We start from the raw sequence: 16,149 nt of genomic DNA on the forward strand, positions 1-16,149 counted from the left end.
ACTCAAAGCAACCATTATCGGAAAAGGTTCTCCCTCCCTGTAGTTTATAACGACGTCAGCTGAAACTTTGGCTATCCAATTAATTGTATTAGCTAGTAGCATTTTGATTACAGAGTACTCGGATTGATTGCAGTTTTCCCCCTTGAACAGCAGTGCTGTTGGGACTAAGAGACACACCTCCCTACTTCTAATAAATATAATAAATATATTAGTTACGTCCCCATAACTACTCATGTAAACAAAGGAACAAACGCTGGCTAACAATGTGTCCCAACAAAGATGCAATGGATGGCCTTGATCCATTAGGTCCTAACAGACACACCCATCATAGAGCACTGAGTGTTATGGAAACCATGAACAATATTTACTGCCTCTTCTGTCGACCTCTCTCTTAGACCCGAGCGGGCCAAAGCTGAGACATGTGGTGGAGTTAGCGATAGCATTCGCCTGCAGCTGTGAAAATGTAAAGACACAGTTAGAGATGTTTGGGAGTGAGGCCTACTGCCAGAGAGACATACTTTAGGTGGTTATAAAAAAAGGAAAAACTATTTCCCCAACGGTTCCCGAGTAAGACGACCACAAACTGTCATTCTGGTAATCTGGGGTTTAGCATTATTTTCATTATGAAAAATGGTAATGGTTTTCTAATGGTGGATGAAAATATGCAGCTGATCATTATGGTTCCATAATACCGTAAAACCTATGATAACCACCTGCCAATCACACAGTCGCCAATAAAAAGTCTACTATTCATTTTAATTTGAATGCGTTGATTGTTCTCAACCTCAGTTGTACTTTAAGTTTCTTAGGGAGACTAGAATCTGCTGAATGACATAATGGCAGAATATACTAAGGACCTAGAATCCAAACAAGCTTCTTGTTCTAAGGCCCTAGCATCCAACACAACCATCTTGTTCAAGGTATAGCATCCAACACAACTATCTTGATCTTAGGCCCTAGCATCCAACACAACCATCTTGTTCTAAGGCTCTAGCATCCAAAACAACCATCTTGGTTCTACAGGCCTAACATCCAACTTAACCATCTTGTTCTAAGGACCTATCATCCAACACAACCATCTTGTTCTAAGGCCCAAGCAGCCAACCACCATCTTGCTCTAGCGACCTAGCATCAACACAGCTATCTTGTTCCCAGGGCCTGGCACATACACAGGGACATGTTCAGGAGATGGACGTGGTGGGTGTGTGCTCGAGTACATCTTGGAACGCATGCAGGAACCCCAACACCACATCTCCAGCCCCCCTCCCCCTCCCATCCCTCCAAAAACTCCTCCATGCAACCGTTGCTGGAAACACGCAAACCAGATGTATCTGAGACGCACAGCTCTACAGCAGAGCGCTGTCAAACACGAGGCCCGTTGCCTTGGCAACGAGTAATGGCTTCCAGCTGGAGCGGCGCGAGATTCCCATGGCTCTTTAGGATCCTGACTTTTTTTCTTTCAGTTTCTTCCTTTTTAATTTAGTCGAATATTTAACCCAATATACAAGACATGTGGAGCAGCATAATGTTGATTCCAAAACAAACTTTACATCAGATTCTCGGTTCTTTTGTTACATTAGCAAGAAAAACATGTGTTTTTTTCAAAATATGGTTATGCACACTGCGTGCAAGATCTTATGCAAGGGGAGACTGCAGGTTGGTACGAAGGTATTTATGGTTGATGAGGTGGGAGAATTGTACCCCCATTTCCGATTCATAACGTGGATTTTATCTCTCATGTTATTTATTATATTGTAATTCTACACAGTGGATGGCTGAGACCATGAAAAAAAGTGAAAATATACATCATATTTGAACATAGATATCATGATATATATTCAGTAATATCTGATCTCAGAACTAACCCTAATACTCTCAAATGTTCTAACTCTACGTCTACAGGGCACTGTTGTCTATGAAACCTCGTAGACATTAAAGTCTGGGGGCCCTGGATAACAAACCAGACCAGGGCACTCCTGGGGGCCCCTTAAAAGAAAGATTAGGTCAGTGTCCCGCTCCAAACCCTCCCCTCGGACTGCTTAGAACTCGATGATGTGTTCAACCGGGCCCTGTGCGTCCCACTCCTGGATTGGGTGTCCTTTCACTGTCTTGTCTGACGGGCGGAGGGAAACAGGGCGTGCTATAAAGGAGCGAAGAAAGGAGCCCAGTGTTTCCTGGGCCCTGTTATTGTTACCCAAGTTTGGTCTGAAAAAAAATAAAGGTCTCTTGTGACATGCACTCCGACAGACCCGCGGACAGAGATGTCTTTGTGCTCTGTTTGTCTCATCCCTGGTGAGACTCAACGTTATCCAGCTGATTTCTGTTGAGGTGATTGTGAAACTTAAAAAAAAGATTTGTGTGATTTGATTAATGAACATGAAGAATGGAAGAACAACAAGATAAGAAGGGGGCTAAACCGAGGTTCCTGTAAAAGAACACAACATCTGCATGTTGTATTGTGTGTTGCATGGACCGGATAAGAGACCAGACAAGCGATTGACCAGGGACATTCGAGTGGGCTGAGCATAGCGGTGTGCATGTGTCTTAAAGGGCCCCTTTTTACAACCAGGTGTGAGGTTGATCAGCCATTACAAGCCATTTTGAAATATGCCCTATAGTGACGTCACATGTAAAAGTGTCCACACAGATGGGAATGCAATTTGTAATGGCTATTCAACATCACACCTTGTGGGAGAAAAGGGCCATTTAAACAGCTATGGCTTTTCTGAAATCGCTTGTTTGAGCAGTGAGAGTGAATACAGCTGACAGTGGAATACAACAAATAAGGTGAAGATGGTATGAGTGAGTAGGAAAAACAGAGGTGAAGACACCACAGGAGAAAATACACATCCGCACGGCAGAAGACTGCAATCAAGACACAGGCATTGGATCACAGATGACACATTACGAGTTGGATTAGGAAGGACAACATAGAACCCAAACTGGATGCACGCAGCAGAGGACAAACCAACCAGAGGGAGACTGGGAACGTTGGTGGTCAGACTGAAGGGAAATCTTTCGGACACTTTGTGCCCGAGCCGAGTACTCTGGGAAAAGATGGTAAATAGTTGGAAAATGAAAATAAAGGAAGAGTTGGTTTAGGTCAAATCAGGGAGAGAAAAAGTAAAAAGGAAACAGGATTGATGAATGATGAAATTAAGTAGCATGTTTGTAACCATAACAGAGGAGAAGGCGGATGGATGAACAATAATCCTTGAACGTCAATACAAGGAAAATAACATAAAGTACTCATTTTGGCCGGGGTCATTTATCATCATCAATACTTAAGGCTCCTGCTGGAAAAACAGTGAGTAAAACTGCAGATGAGGATGTGGCGTTAACGTTCAACAAGTTGTGTTTGTTAAGATAAACCTTGTCTTTTAGTGTCTGGTCTTCAAATGTGCACAGTGCTGTTGATTCCACGCAAACTCTCTCTGACATTTCTTATCACCCCGGCTCTCTGCTTTGCCTCAGCCATTACACAGCCTCCCTTTGTGGATTTTGTCTCATTCCACTTTTTTTTCTTCTCGGCAGGACAAGCCTAATGTATTTGCTTTGGGGCTGTCAACTTCCTGGTCTGGAAAGACCACTTCCTGTTTGAGCCTGTGTGATAGCCGCTGGTGAGCTGACAGGGGAGATAAGGAGGGACGGGTCCCTGTTTGAACAGAACTGTGAACACAGAGTGAGAGGCCGGCTGTCCATACTGATAGATGGCACTGGCACAGTGCTGCTGTTTGCTTTGGATTGGTTTCCAGGCCCGCTTTGAACACACGCCTGGAGGCTACACCAATGGAATATCACATCTAAGGCTTTGTGGTTAAAATTTTCATCTGCATTATGTAATCTTTCAAAGTTTGCCACAACTTCTTTGGGGCAACTTTTGCTAAGAAAGATTTCAAACTTGTCAACGCAGACTTTGCCAAGTCTGCACAAATCTGTACCATTGACATCATTATTATCAATCTCATTAGACATTCTTACGTATTCATTCTTACATTTTCACGTTAATTTTGCATGATAACATAACAAACCATCATCATCATCATCATTAGTCATCATTATTATATGAAATGCATTGCTATGTTTGTACACAAACTAACCATTGAAATCATTCTCATGATTGTTTTTGTTTCACTTCACACACTGTGTTAACTTAACATAACAACTCACCAGCCACCCGCTGGGCCACCAGGCCCTCTACATTGAACACCTCATCCGAATCCGCCTCTCTGGGCTGGGATGACGCAGAGGCTGCGCTGGGGCTCCTCTCCATCTCCGGGGCCTCTGTGGCCAGGGCCATGGTGCTGGGAGGGTAGTTGTTGATGGGCTTCAGCTGGAAATGCCCCACTCCACCGCTGGAGGTCTGCGGCTGTAGCCCCGTCCCGTTGGGAAGGGTCGCGTAGCCCTGGAACCCGGGGCCGTGGGACGAGCCCGGGGGGGAGGCAAAGTGGCGGCTCATGTCGGACACGGGGCCGGCGGAGTGGGCGGGATGGTTAGCGTGGATGGCGGCGTCGGCCTGGAAGGAGGGCCTGGCCTGGCTCTGGGAGAAGGAGGGCTGGGTGGTGACCACGCTGGCCTCCCTCAGCGGGGCGCTCTGGGACTTGGGCACCGCAGGGCGGCCCGGGTCCAGGTCCAGCATGAGGAGGTTGAGGGTCTCGATGGACTGCTCGATCTCCTGCTGCGAGGTGCTGCGGCGCTGGGGGAACTGGGACAGGCTGCTCTGGCCGGCCATGGAGGCCTTTGGCGGGCTGAAGCTGAGGCCCTCCGTCATGGGCTCCTCCGGCACGCCGAACCTCTGCCACACGTTGAGGCCCCGCTGGACCGCGTCCTTGCTGCTGGTGGTCCGGGTGGGGGCTCTGGGCATGGACTTCAGCTCCCCGCCACAGGACTGCGTGCGGTACAGGCCGCCGTTCAGACCCATGGGGTACTCGCCAGAGGTCGGCACCGACTCGCTCTGCGTCATGCCGCCGGCTTTCCCGTAGTGGACGCCGGAGGACTCCAGGGGCCTCTCGGGCACGCTGCGCTCCAGGTAGGGCACGTGGTCCTGCCCGTTGGTCACGATCACCTCCGACTGGTAGTAGAGGTCGGCGGGTGTAGCCCGGCCCTCGGTGGAGGAGAAGGTCCCCAGGCTGTCGACGCTGTTCCCCTCCTGGCTGGTGGGGAGCTCGTCGTCCAGGATGTCCGTCTCGCGGTCCATGGTGTTGTTGCCGCTGCTGTTGGCGGCGGTGGCGTTGGTGGTCGGGGTGGTGAGGGCGTTGTGGTGGCCGTTGACGTGCACCTGGGCGGGCACCAGGTGCAGCATCCTGCCCGCGGCCTGAGCGGGGGGCGCGGTCAGGTAGCCCTGCCGGTGCAGGGGGCCCTCCAGCCCGCTCAGCAGCTGGTCCAGCTCCTGCTTCTCCTGGAGGCTGAGGGGTTGCTGGGTCGCCGCCGGGACCTGGCGCTGCTCCTCTGCGACGAAGGGGGGGTTCGTCTGGCTCAGAGGGGCAGTGGGCGGGGCCGCTAGTGCGGCTTCATCCGTCCGGTCTGTCTTGATGGAGGCGGTGGAGTTTCCCGAGTCGCTGCTCACCGAGAGGGCGTGGTCGACGGCGGGGAGGGCGTGGTCGGCGGCGGTGGGCGGCAGGCCGTTAACCGTCACCGAACCCTCGGCAGACTCCTTCTTGCGGACTTTGGCGTACAAACTACCGTCCAAAGGACCTTCTGTGTGGATGACTTCTGGAGATGACAGAGAGGAAAAACAGAAGAAGGAAAGAAACTGGTTAGTGTGCGATGGCTTCATGCAGTGCACTGCATAACTTTAGATCTACAAAATGTACACACATCCCAAAGGTTCAAAGTAGTAGATCGAAATACAGATAGAAAAGGATGAATAGACATCAACATTTTAAAGGGTAATTACGGTGTAAAATGGATTTGGGATATGTTTTGTATGATAACGAGTTGAAACATTCGTTTTGGAGCACAAAAACCGTATATAGACGCTTTCTTCAGTTGGTTGTTTTTAGCCGATTCTATCAAAACGCTATAAACTTGGAACGATGGGGGCACTGGTTATGGTAAAAACTAAATCGCTATTTTAAACCACCTGAAAGGCTAAAAGTAGCCGACACTTCTTTGGTAGTATAATAAGGGTCTTAACATATAAAACGAGGCATTGAGAACTTTGTAAGTGTACAGATTGTTTACTCGCCAATCTACTTATCGAGTCTTAAAAACAAAATGGCGTCGGCGGTTGATCTACGATGGTATTGTGTGTATAAAATGTCATTTTTAATAAACAATCTGTACACTTACAAAGTTCTCAATGCCTCGTTTTATATGTTAAGACCGTTATTGTGCTACCAAAGAAGTATCGGGTTACTTTTAGCCTTTTAAGTGGTTTAAAATAGCGATTTAGTTTTTACCATAACCAGTGCCCCCATCGTTCCAAGGTTATAGGGTTTTGATAGAATCGGCTAAAAACAGCCAACTGAAGAAATATATACGTCTATATGCATTTTTTGTGCTCCAAAACGAACGTTTCAACTCGTTATCATACAAAACATATCCCAAATCCATTTTACACCGGAATTACCCTTTAACTTCAGTCAGAAGAAGTCATCCATGTTTGAGGTTTGGATTGACAAAATGTACGCACCATGTTAAGGCACAAATGAACGGAGAAAGCGAGAAGTGAAGGAGTTATTATGGGTCCTCAATGTGTGGCTATTTCTCAAGAAACTGCAGCGAAAGCCAGAGTTGGCTCAGGCCCTACCTATTCTACCAGCCCTCAGGAAATGAGCCGGGGCTGTGGCATGTGTGGTGGAAAGGAGGATGAGGTCACCCAGTACAGCATCACTCTCCCCAGGAGCCCCACGGGCCCCACGGGCCCCACGTCACCTGACCAGTGGGCCCCTCCAACCCAATATCTGCTCCTTGCTTGGTGGTGTCGCCGAGACGTTGCCATGCGCTAGTGTACTGATGATTAAACAGACCTGATGGGTCACGCTTTGGTATTATGAACACACTCATACGCACATTCATATGCGCACACACACACACGTCAATATATATTATAGAAATGTGGACAACGGTCTTTTACACACCAACAGAACCTTTCCTCTATCTCTTCCCAAAACCACACACATACATGTATATATATATATATATATATATATATATATATATATATATATATATATATATATATATATATATTATATATATATACATTCACACACACACACACACACACACACAGGCCACTCCCATGGCTAAATTGGGGAGGGGAGCTCCCACTAGAGGCTCTAAGCTCTTAGTCATGGCTGGAAAATCCTCATCAGAGGGGGTGGGAGGCTTCCCCTGCCCACGAGAAGGACAAAGACACAAGTCACCGAAAGAACACAGGGAAGCGCACATGTTGTTGTTGTGCCTTTTCTCCTGAAAGCTCTTTGTAATGCAGTTTTGCATTTATAATTAGCTATATACAAGTTCTAATGATTGACACACACATACACACACACATACACAAACTCACACACACACACACACACACACACACACACACACACACACACACACAAAGGCAAACACACACAAAGACACAAACTCCCAGACCCACGCACACTCAGACACACAAATCGCCTGTGAACCAGCCTTGACGTAAACAAACTGCAAACGGACATAACAACATTGGTCTTCATGCGTAAATCACACATACTAAAGTCTCTTGATCTTACAAGCTTCACCATATATATCAAAGTTAGCACCTACATGCTAAATATAGCCTGTGCAGTATAGATTCTGCATTAGTCCAGGCAGTGTGTTTAGCAGTCACGGTGCTAAACATAACAAATCAGTATTTGTGGTCTCTCTCTATACTGTCAAGACCAACTACACATAGAGATCACGTCCCTCTTGTGACATATGGGTCATCCATCGAATACAAGAAGCAGCTTCTCCATGGCTAGAAAACACGTGAGGGTTTGAACATTGAGCAGCAAAGCTTCTGGCGCTGATCAGATTAGCAGAGTAGATCGAAAGAAAAACAATGCGGGCATGAAATGTGGATTATAAGGAGGAGTGAGTACTATGTAGTTATTGAGTAATTACCGTGTTTGTTTACAAACCAGTACCAGAAATATATTGCTGCAAACTGTGTTCTTGTTGAGCAATCAGGGGGGACATTGAGTGAATCAAATGACTGCACTGTGACTACAGCTCCCATGACACTTCATAACCCATGACCGTGTATCTGACGATTCAGAATCAGATTGCACAGGGTGGAACGGGTGCACACAAAGACCTTTCGTGTGTCAGCGTGCGCGTGTTTGTGCGTGTGCGTGGGCATATCTGAACCTGTACATATCTCCATCAGAACTTTGGAAAATGAAAAATAAGCTTTGTACTGGTGCATTGTGGGATTTCATGATATGCATGCTTGGTTGACCCTGAGAGGCAGCTCGCCAACACGATAATGTACTGGGACAGAGCGTGGTGGCTGTGTGTGTTTGTGTGTGTGTGTGTGTGTGTGTGCATGTTTGTGTGTTCTACGTCTGTCTCTCTCTCTGTCTAGTTGTCTGTCAGTCTCTGTCAGTCTTTGTCGGTCTCTCTCTCTCTCTAACTCTCGGGCAATCATCATTTGTATTTGTGTCTGCCCTTCCTAAGATGGTAGACAATGTTTTCCACCAAAACATTCTGTCCTGTCACTTAACATTTGTGTCTCTATCTATTTAGATGTTTACTGCGGAGTATTTTTAAATTTGGTGATCAAGTAGTTTAGCTGACAACTTTGCGGCATGTGCATGCTTTCTACTTTGCACATGTCAATTATTCTAGTCCATTTTATCATGGAGATTCACTCAGTGCCAATGGATGTAGCTCATAAAGGTAAATCTTAGCATAAATATAACAAATACTCTATGTACATGTGTTCTACCATATAGAGACATAACAAATTTATAAACCTCATAAAACGACTGGAGTATCAAGTGTGAGGTATAGGTGCCCACAAGCACATGCAGGCGTCAGCACACACACATACATGCACGCACGCACGCACGCACACACACACACACACACACACACACACACACACACGTGCACCCTAAGACTAACATAGACGTACCTCATGAAAGAGGACCTCTCCGCGATCACCATCTATTTCAGCAGGTTATTTATCCACCTGCCTGTCTCCCAAAGTGAGAGTAGATACCACCTGTAGTGAAGGACGCAGAGCCACCCGACCCACTGCCTTACCATATCTACCCCCCCCCCCCCCCCCCCCCCCCCCCAGCAACAAGTGCACTGCTCTTAGATAAGCCCAGACCCCCACAGAAGCAAGCTTAAAAAAAACATTCTTCATCAACAGAAGATAATAGAGCAGGTAATTGATTATCTTAACAGTTAGTTGTTAAAATGGTTGTCTGCACTGGCATATTCACTATATTAAATTCAAATTTTTACACTTTTAAGTGTGTTTCAATGATTCAATAACAAAGGTTGTTTGGTGTGATGTGCTGCTGTGTAAATGTAAAGATGGTCACGTGTTGCCTGAAAGAGAAGCAGCCTCTTCTTACCTGAGTGGACGATGGTCCGTGGTCTCGTTTTCCAAAAACTAAACCCGGGAACAGCCCTGCTCAGAGAACCCACCCCTGGCGCACAACATGCAAGGGTGTGGTGGGCATTCAACTCCCACCACTCCTATTCCTTCTACCCCCTATTCCTCCTCCTCCTACTCCTCCTGTTCCCGCTCCTGGATAGCTGTAGTGGTCGGGACTGAGCGCTGCTGGGACAACAGCCCACTGCCACGCTAATAACAGCTAGCGGCTCTGTGGCTCCCACTAACTTCAAATGAGCTAATGCTGCCTATGTGAAGGGGAGGTCTCTCAGTACTGCCCTGCCCTTGGTGCGTGTGTGTGTGTGTGTGTGTGTGTGTGTGTGTGTGTGTGTGTGTGTGTGTGTGTGTGTGAGAAGGTGATGGTTTTGTGTGCATGTGTTAGTTTGTGTGTGTGTGTGTGTGTGTGTGTGTGTGTGTGTGTGTGTGTGTGTGTGTGTGTGTGTGTGTGTGTGTGTGTGTGTGTGTGTGTGCGTGTGTGCTATATTAGAAGCAAGGGACACTACCCTTGGAGTATGATAAAGAGCATAGCGATCCGTCTCACACACTCTTTTTCTTTCCATCCTATATTTATACGGTATGAAAGTGACCAAAAAAATAGCTTTTTCAATGTTTTCCCCTATTTACAACCTGCTTGCACATAGTTTAAATAGCAACACATTTCTCCATTTACTATTTTGTCCAGTGCTATAAAGCACAGTTTGATGAAAACAAAACAGAACAGGTTTCGAGAGAATGTCGTTACTCCCTGTTTATGAACTAAGTAGCCTTCTTTTTACAGACACATGGCTTATACAGAGATGCCCCCTACTCCAGTGGAACTAGCCATACCGAGAACCATAGAACAAGGATCTTTTTAGTTAGCAAGGAGTGTCATATCCATCGCTTCCACTTAAAATGTAAAGTCAAAACCAAGGGCAGCTAAGTTACCCGATTGGAAAGTAGTGGGTAAACCAGTGGGTAGCTTACTGATTCAGCAAGTACTTGCTTTAGACATGTAACATGTTTTTCAGAACACAGGTCTCTATGATGATATGATGACATTACACAAACAGAAACACACAAGATGCAGTGTTGAGGTGGGCCTCACCTAATGCTAATTGTTCCTCATTAACATATCACAGAGTAGCTGCTCTATTCAGCGTCCGAGTGGGGAACAAACGACAACAAACCCATGGGTAGTGCAGGGAACGATAGCGTATGTATTAGGTATTGTCAAAGAGCCGACACAGGCACCCTACACACAACATTGTGTGTAGGGTGACGTCTACGATTTACATTTTCAACAGATTCCTCTCACGATCAAACCTTCTTTGTCTATGGTCCATTGACTCTCTCTCCCTCCTCTCTCTCCCTCTTCCCCTGTCTTTCTCTCTCCCTCTCTCTCTCTCTCTCTCCCTCATGCCACTTAATAACTTCCTGCCCTCTCTTCTTGACCACAGTCAGTGTAATTTATTCATTGTTAAATGTCCTCAATAATGAGCCACATGTTGATGATAATGGCGGTCTGAACAAAATGCATCACATTAACTTTTTATAGAGAGTCAATGAGGTTAAAGTCATACGAACGCCAGCGCATGACGGTCATAGTCCATCTTTGTTAGCTGGTGTGTTGTAGTTCTGTATTTTGACCCTACTACAAGTACTTGTAGTATATAAAATAATTTCAATCATCAATCATACAGTACCATATAGTTCCACTGCTCAGTAGCATGCGGGGCAGGATAGACTGATTTAGACTTTTAGTTTTCCCCCGGCCAAAAGGCACTTGGTTCGATCCCGCCTGTCTGTAGACCATAGAGCAAGATGCCCTAACGATGACCTTCTCCTTTAGGACACGGTCCTGAATCCCTGTGTGTTTCTATGGATAAAGTCGTGTCTAAATGAATAAACAGTCAACGGTGCTGCTGGATGCGCTGTCATTCCCAGACCTTGTTTGTCATTTCCCCGCAGTACAAATTCCCCTCGGTCGATCATTATAATATCAAATGCGTTATTTTCGTCCTGTGACGTCAGATGAAGCGGAACGTTAGTGCTCTGAGATTAGCGCTGTGACCGGCCGAGGCTAGCTGTCCAATTGCCCCTGATGGCTATCAACACGGTCACTATTTGTAAAGCAGGAAACCCTAGCCTCCACTTAACACCTCACACGCTCTCCATGGGAGAGCGGCCTATATCTGTCTAGACGGCTTCTGTATGGGTTTCACTGTGTGTTTGTGTATCTCAGTGTGCATATGTGTTTGCGTGTATGCGTGTGTGAGTGCGTGTAGCTCTGGGAATAGCTTCTGATGTAGCTTCTATAAGGACAGATTGTATCATAGTTATCGGTATGTAGGGAGTGTATTTTTGTGTGCGTGTGTGTGTGTGTGTGTGTGTGTGTGTGTGTGTGTGTGTGTGTGAGTACAGCTTTGTCTTTATTTTGAAATTCTCCCCAGGAGGTCCATGCTCGCTCTGTGATCCAAGAAACATAAGTCATTCACACACAGAAACACACACCCTCACATACACAAACACAAACACAGGAGTCACATCCCCCATCTTCACTAAATATCAAACAGGAGTGTGAGCTGACCCCAGACCACCCTGTCTGGATATAAATACGTTCCGGTACATTCTAGAAGGAGAGAGAAGAGAGAGAGAGAGAGAGAGAGAGAGAGAGAGAGAGAGAGAGAGAGAGAGACTATGTCAACTGTTACTCAAAACACCTTAACAGAGAGGTTATTTTCACCGCCGCAACATGCAGCTGTAATCCGGTCGTTGAGAGAAGATCACAACGCTGAGTATTTTTTTAGTTCATTTGCTGCCATTTTATTTTTTATCTTTAAATTATTTGCAATGGTTAGGCTACTCGTTTCGTTTGTTTTTTTAAACCGTTAAAGGCCTTTGTTCGACATGTATTAAATTGTTAGACACATTTATTTTTGCAAGGAAAATGTGTTTTGAACGTTTCTGTAAAGCTGGGGGGAAGTGTGGATGGAATGCAGGCCAGCTCAACACTCCAATCTCTCTGCAGAGCTGATATTTCTTTCACTACATCTGACCACATTTTCAGAGAGAAACTAGTACATTGATTATGTAGCTGGTGAACATCATTAAACCTGCCAGGGCAACCCACAATTGACTGAATAGGTATTTCCATTACAGATAGCTTGATATCTTTCCACCTAGCTTCATAGGCTGGGTTACACCAACATACAGGATACCTCAGCTGAGCTGACAGATAGTAATCTTTACAACAAAGCAGAGCCATGCCCCCCCTCTCCCCCGGCTGTTGTATATCTCACCCTTGGTCGTTTATTGTTCCAAATAAATCTTGAAAAATGTTTATCCCACTCTCTGAATTGTTTTGCAGGAACCTCTATTGGAAGTGCTGAAAATAGGTAGAGTAATCGTGGGAGAATATTCATTTTGATTGTCCGAATTTTACTGCCGAGGTCGAGGGGGAGCAAGCTCCACCTGCCCAGATCATCATATATTTTCTTATTTATCTGTTTAGAATTAACATCATATAATTGTGAAAGGTTTTTTTGTCAGGAAGACACAAAGATATTTAAGTTGTGATTGGTGCCAATTAAATTGGTGCCTGTCCATCAATTGCTTTGAAGGCGTAAAACGAAAGGTCAAGACTTGGGTTTTTTGCACGTTCAGTGTATAACCAGAATATTTCCCATACATTCCCAGGATGCAATGGAATATCAGATTCAGGTTTCTAATTGTGACAAGGACGTCTTCCGCACATAGAAAAAAATTGTTCTCACCTCCCACATCTATACCGTCCAGAGCAGTCTCCTCTCTGATAGCCTGGGCAAGGGGCTCGATAAAAAAATGGAAAAGTAGTGGACTTAGTGGGCAACTTTGCCTTCATCTTCGTTGTACCATTATTTGGTTCGAAAGACTCCCATTAACTTTATCCTCGCTGTTGGGGAGGAGTACACCATTTTTATGCATTGCATAATTGAATCACGAAAACCAAATCTTTTCAAAACTTGAAATAAGAAATCCCATCCTTCCGAATCAAATGCCTTCTCAGCATCAAGGCTGAGAAGGACTGTGCTTGATGCTCCTTTTGAAATTTGATCAATAATGTTTAGGGCTCTTCTAATATTATCGTGTGTTTTGCCTATTACTTATAAAACCTGTCTGGTCCTACTCTATCAAGGAAGGAATTATTGTGTTTAATCTTTTAGCCAATATAGCTGCATACAGTTTATAGTCTATGTTTAACACTTATTGGTCTATACCCTTTGCAGTCCATTTTGTCTTTTCCCTCCTTTGGTATGACTGAAATAAACAACTCGCTCCATGATGGCGGGAGAGCCCCACCCCTGAGAGTGTAGTTGAAAGATGCCTTCAGTAAAGGGACCAAGAATTTTTCATGCACTCATACCACTCTGGAGGAAATCCGTCACAGCCTGGTTATTTATGGTTCCAAGATTTGAGATTCCATTATCTATTTCCTCAGCTGAGATTTCACAAATTAACTTGTTTAGATTTTTACATTGAGGAGAGATCTAAAGAAAAAAGAAATGTTCTTGTAAGTCTGTCTGATTTGTCTGGCTGTGTATATAATAATCTAATATTTTTCAAATGCACTCTGAATTTCCTCTAATTTAGTAGAAACCTTATTTGTTATAGGATCCCTAATTGTGTGAATTGAGTTTTCTGCTTGCTAAAATTAAATTAAAATTTCTGACTTTTGATTCTACTAGACATTCATAAAGGATATGGTCAAAGACAAAAATAAAATAGGGTTTTACAACCAAAATTATATTCTCTATTACATTAGACTTAAGGAAATGTATACACTTGTGCCTGCAAGGTTAAAAGCAACGATTATTTGTCAAGGCAGATTAACATCATCGTTTCACATACATGTTGACCATTTGTGTGTGTGTGTGTTTTGACTAAAAATACAAAAACAATAATTCAACTACATATGTGGACTAACTGAATACATTTTTGCACACATATGAATGGATTCCACTCTGTCAGCCAAATGTATATCTGCATGACCTTGCTGCTCTGAGGTTTGAACTCTGACCTTGTTGCCATAGATCCCCTTTACAGTGGAAATAACATTGCCTGCCACATACTTAAAATAAAAAGGCTGTCTCTGTACAAACTAATGTGTATTTGCGTGTGTGTGTGCGTGTGTGTCCCTTATGTGTACATGCACATTTTTGTATTTCTTAGCCTGTGTTTTTGTCTGTGTGTCTGTGTGTGCATTCCATAGCTGTGTGTGTGTGTGTGTGTGTGTGTGTGTGTGTGTGTGTGCGTGCGTGCGTGCGTGCGTGCGTGCGTGTGTGTGTGTTAGTGTGGGGGGCTCCTTCTTTACTAGCCCAACGATGTGCCATCAATTAAACACAATGAAACGTGTCCTCATAAACCAGCCTCCAGGCTGCCTCCACTGCCAACACAGCATTACGAGGACGCAGTACTTTGGCCATTTGCATTGGAACGCCTTCACGTATAAACAATGGCCCTGTGGTTAGTATTCCAACAGTGTATGTGCATGTTCTTTAAGTGCATGTATGTGTGTGTGAATGTCATGTCAGGTCATGCCAACTTGTATTATCCCACTATGGGAAATTTGGTCACAATCAGGTATTAAAATCACATTAAATCGATATTAAATGCAACATGAAAGACAACATACCAGACAGGACAGGGAAACAACATAAAATACATTACAATGCAAGATCATGTGAGGTCAAAAGATGAGCAAATGACCGCGTGAAAAAAGAGCTTGGTACAATGATGTAAGTGTAAATTAAGCATATTAATTGCTGTACAAACAAAAGAGTCTTGAATATTTTTTGTCCTATCAGTTGGAACTGTGTTTGCTCGCAAGTACAGCTTTTGTTAGCTGTGTCCCATCCAATTGGGTGCACATCAGTGGCTATTAAATGACTGATTTGTTAACATAGCATGTTGTTATTGAATAGCTCAAGGGCAGTGGCTAAATGTGGATTGTTACCGATGGGTCTGGCCCCCAGCCTTGCAAAAGATGACAGATATGTGGTCAGGTTAAGTGATGTTTCCAATGTTCTTGGGAGAAGTTCATGGAAATAACATGGTATTTATCAAGATGTGGCTGTATTACATTTTTCTTGGAGGAACATTTTATATTGAACTCGTATTTACCTTGCACTTTATGTACCAAAACCTCAGATAAGGGCTTTTTGGTGGGACATGGACCCATTACCTGCCCGTCTGTTGATCACGAAGCCACGTGTTTAATCAAAGCTTATACAAAATCCATATAGCCCGGAACACTTAGCCAAAGGTAAACTCAGGAACTAATTCTGTTCCTAATGGACTGCTCTCCCGTGAGGTCATTCATTATGCATCAAAGAGCATGGATCGAGAATCGCATTCCAGCCATGAACAGAGAGTAGACGAGATAGAGGACTTGTGGTGAGAGAAAGAACAGATCATTTAATTCGAAGATTGGGGGGGACGAAGTTCAAATGAAGCCTGGGGAACTATGAATCAGCTACGAAGGCCAATATCTAAACCACACATCATGTGACTGGCCATATGGACTCTGACAGTAA

The 16,149-nt window shown here is 44.7% G+C and overlaps 1 protein-coding gene across 14 annotated transcripts in view; it reads right to left on the reverse strand.

The window, feature by feature from the left end:
- Nucleotides 1-16,149, reverse strand: part of tns1b (tensin 1b) — a 166,306-nt gene that overhangs the window by 17,361 nt on the left and 132,796 nt on the right. For all 14 annotated transcript variants that reach the window (XM_079733023.1, XM_079733017.1, XM_079733020.1 and 11 more), the window contains one exon: nucleotides 4,171-5,712. In XM_079733023.1, the coding sequence (XP_079589149.1) occupies nucleotides 4,171-5,712 (1,542 nt within the window). The remainder of the gene's footprint in view (nucleotides 1-4,170; nucleotides 5,713-16,149) is intronic.

The sequence above is a fragment of the Pollachius pollachius genome (assembly GCF_949987615.1).
Source record: "Pollachius pollachius genome assembly, chromosome: 3".
Classification (NCBI taxonomy): domain Eukaryota; kingdom Metazoa; phylum Chordata; class Actinopteri; order Gadiformes; family Gadidae; genus Pollachius; species Pollachius pollachius.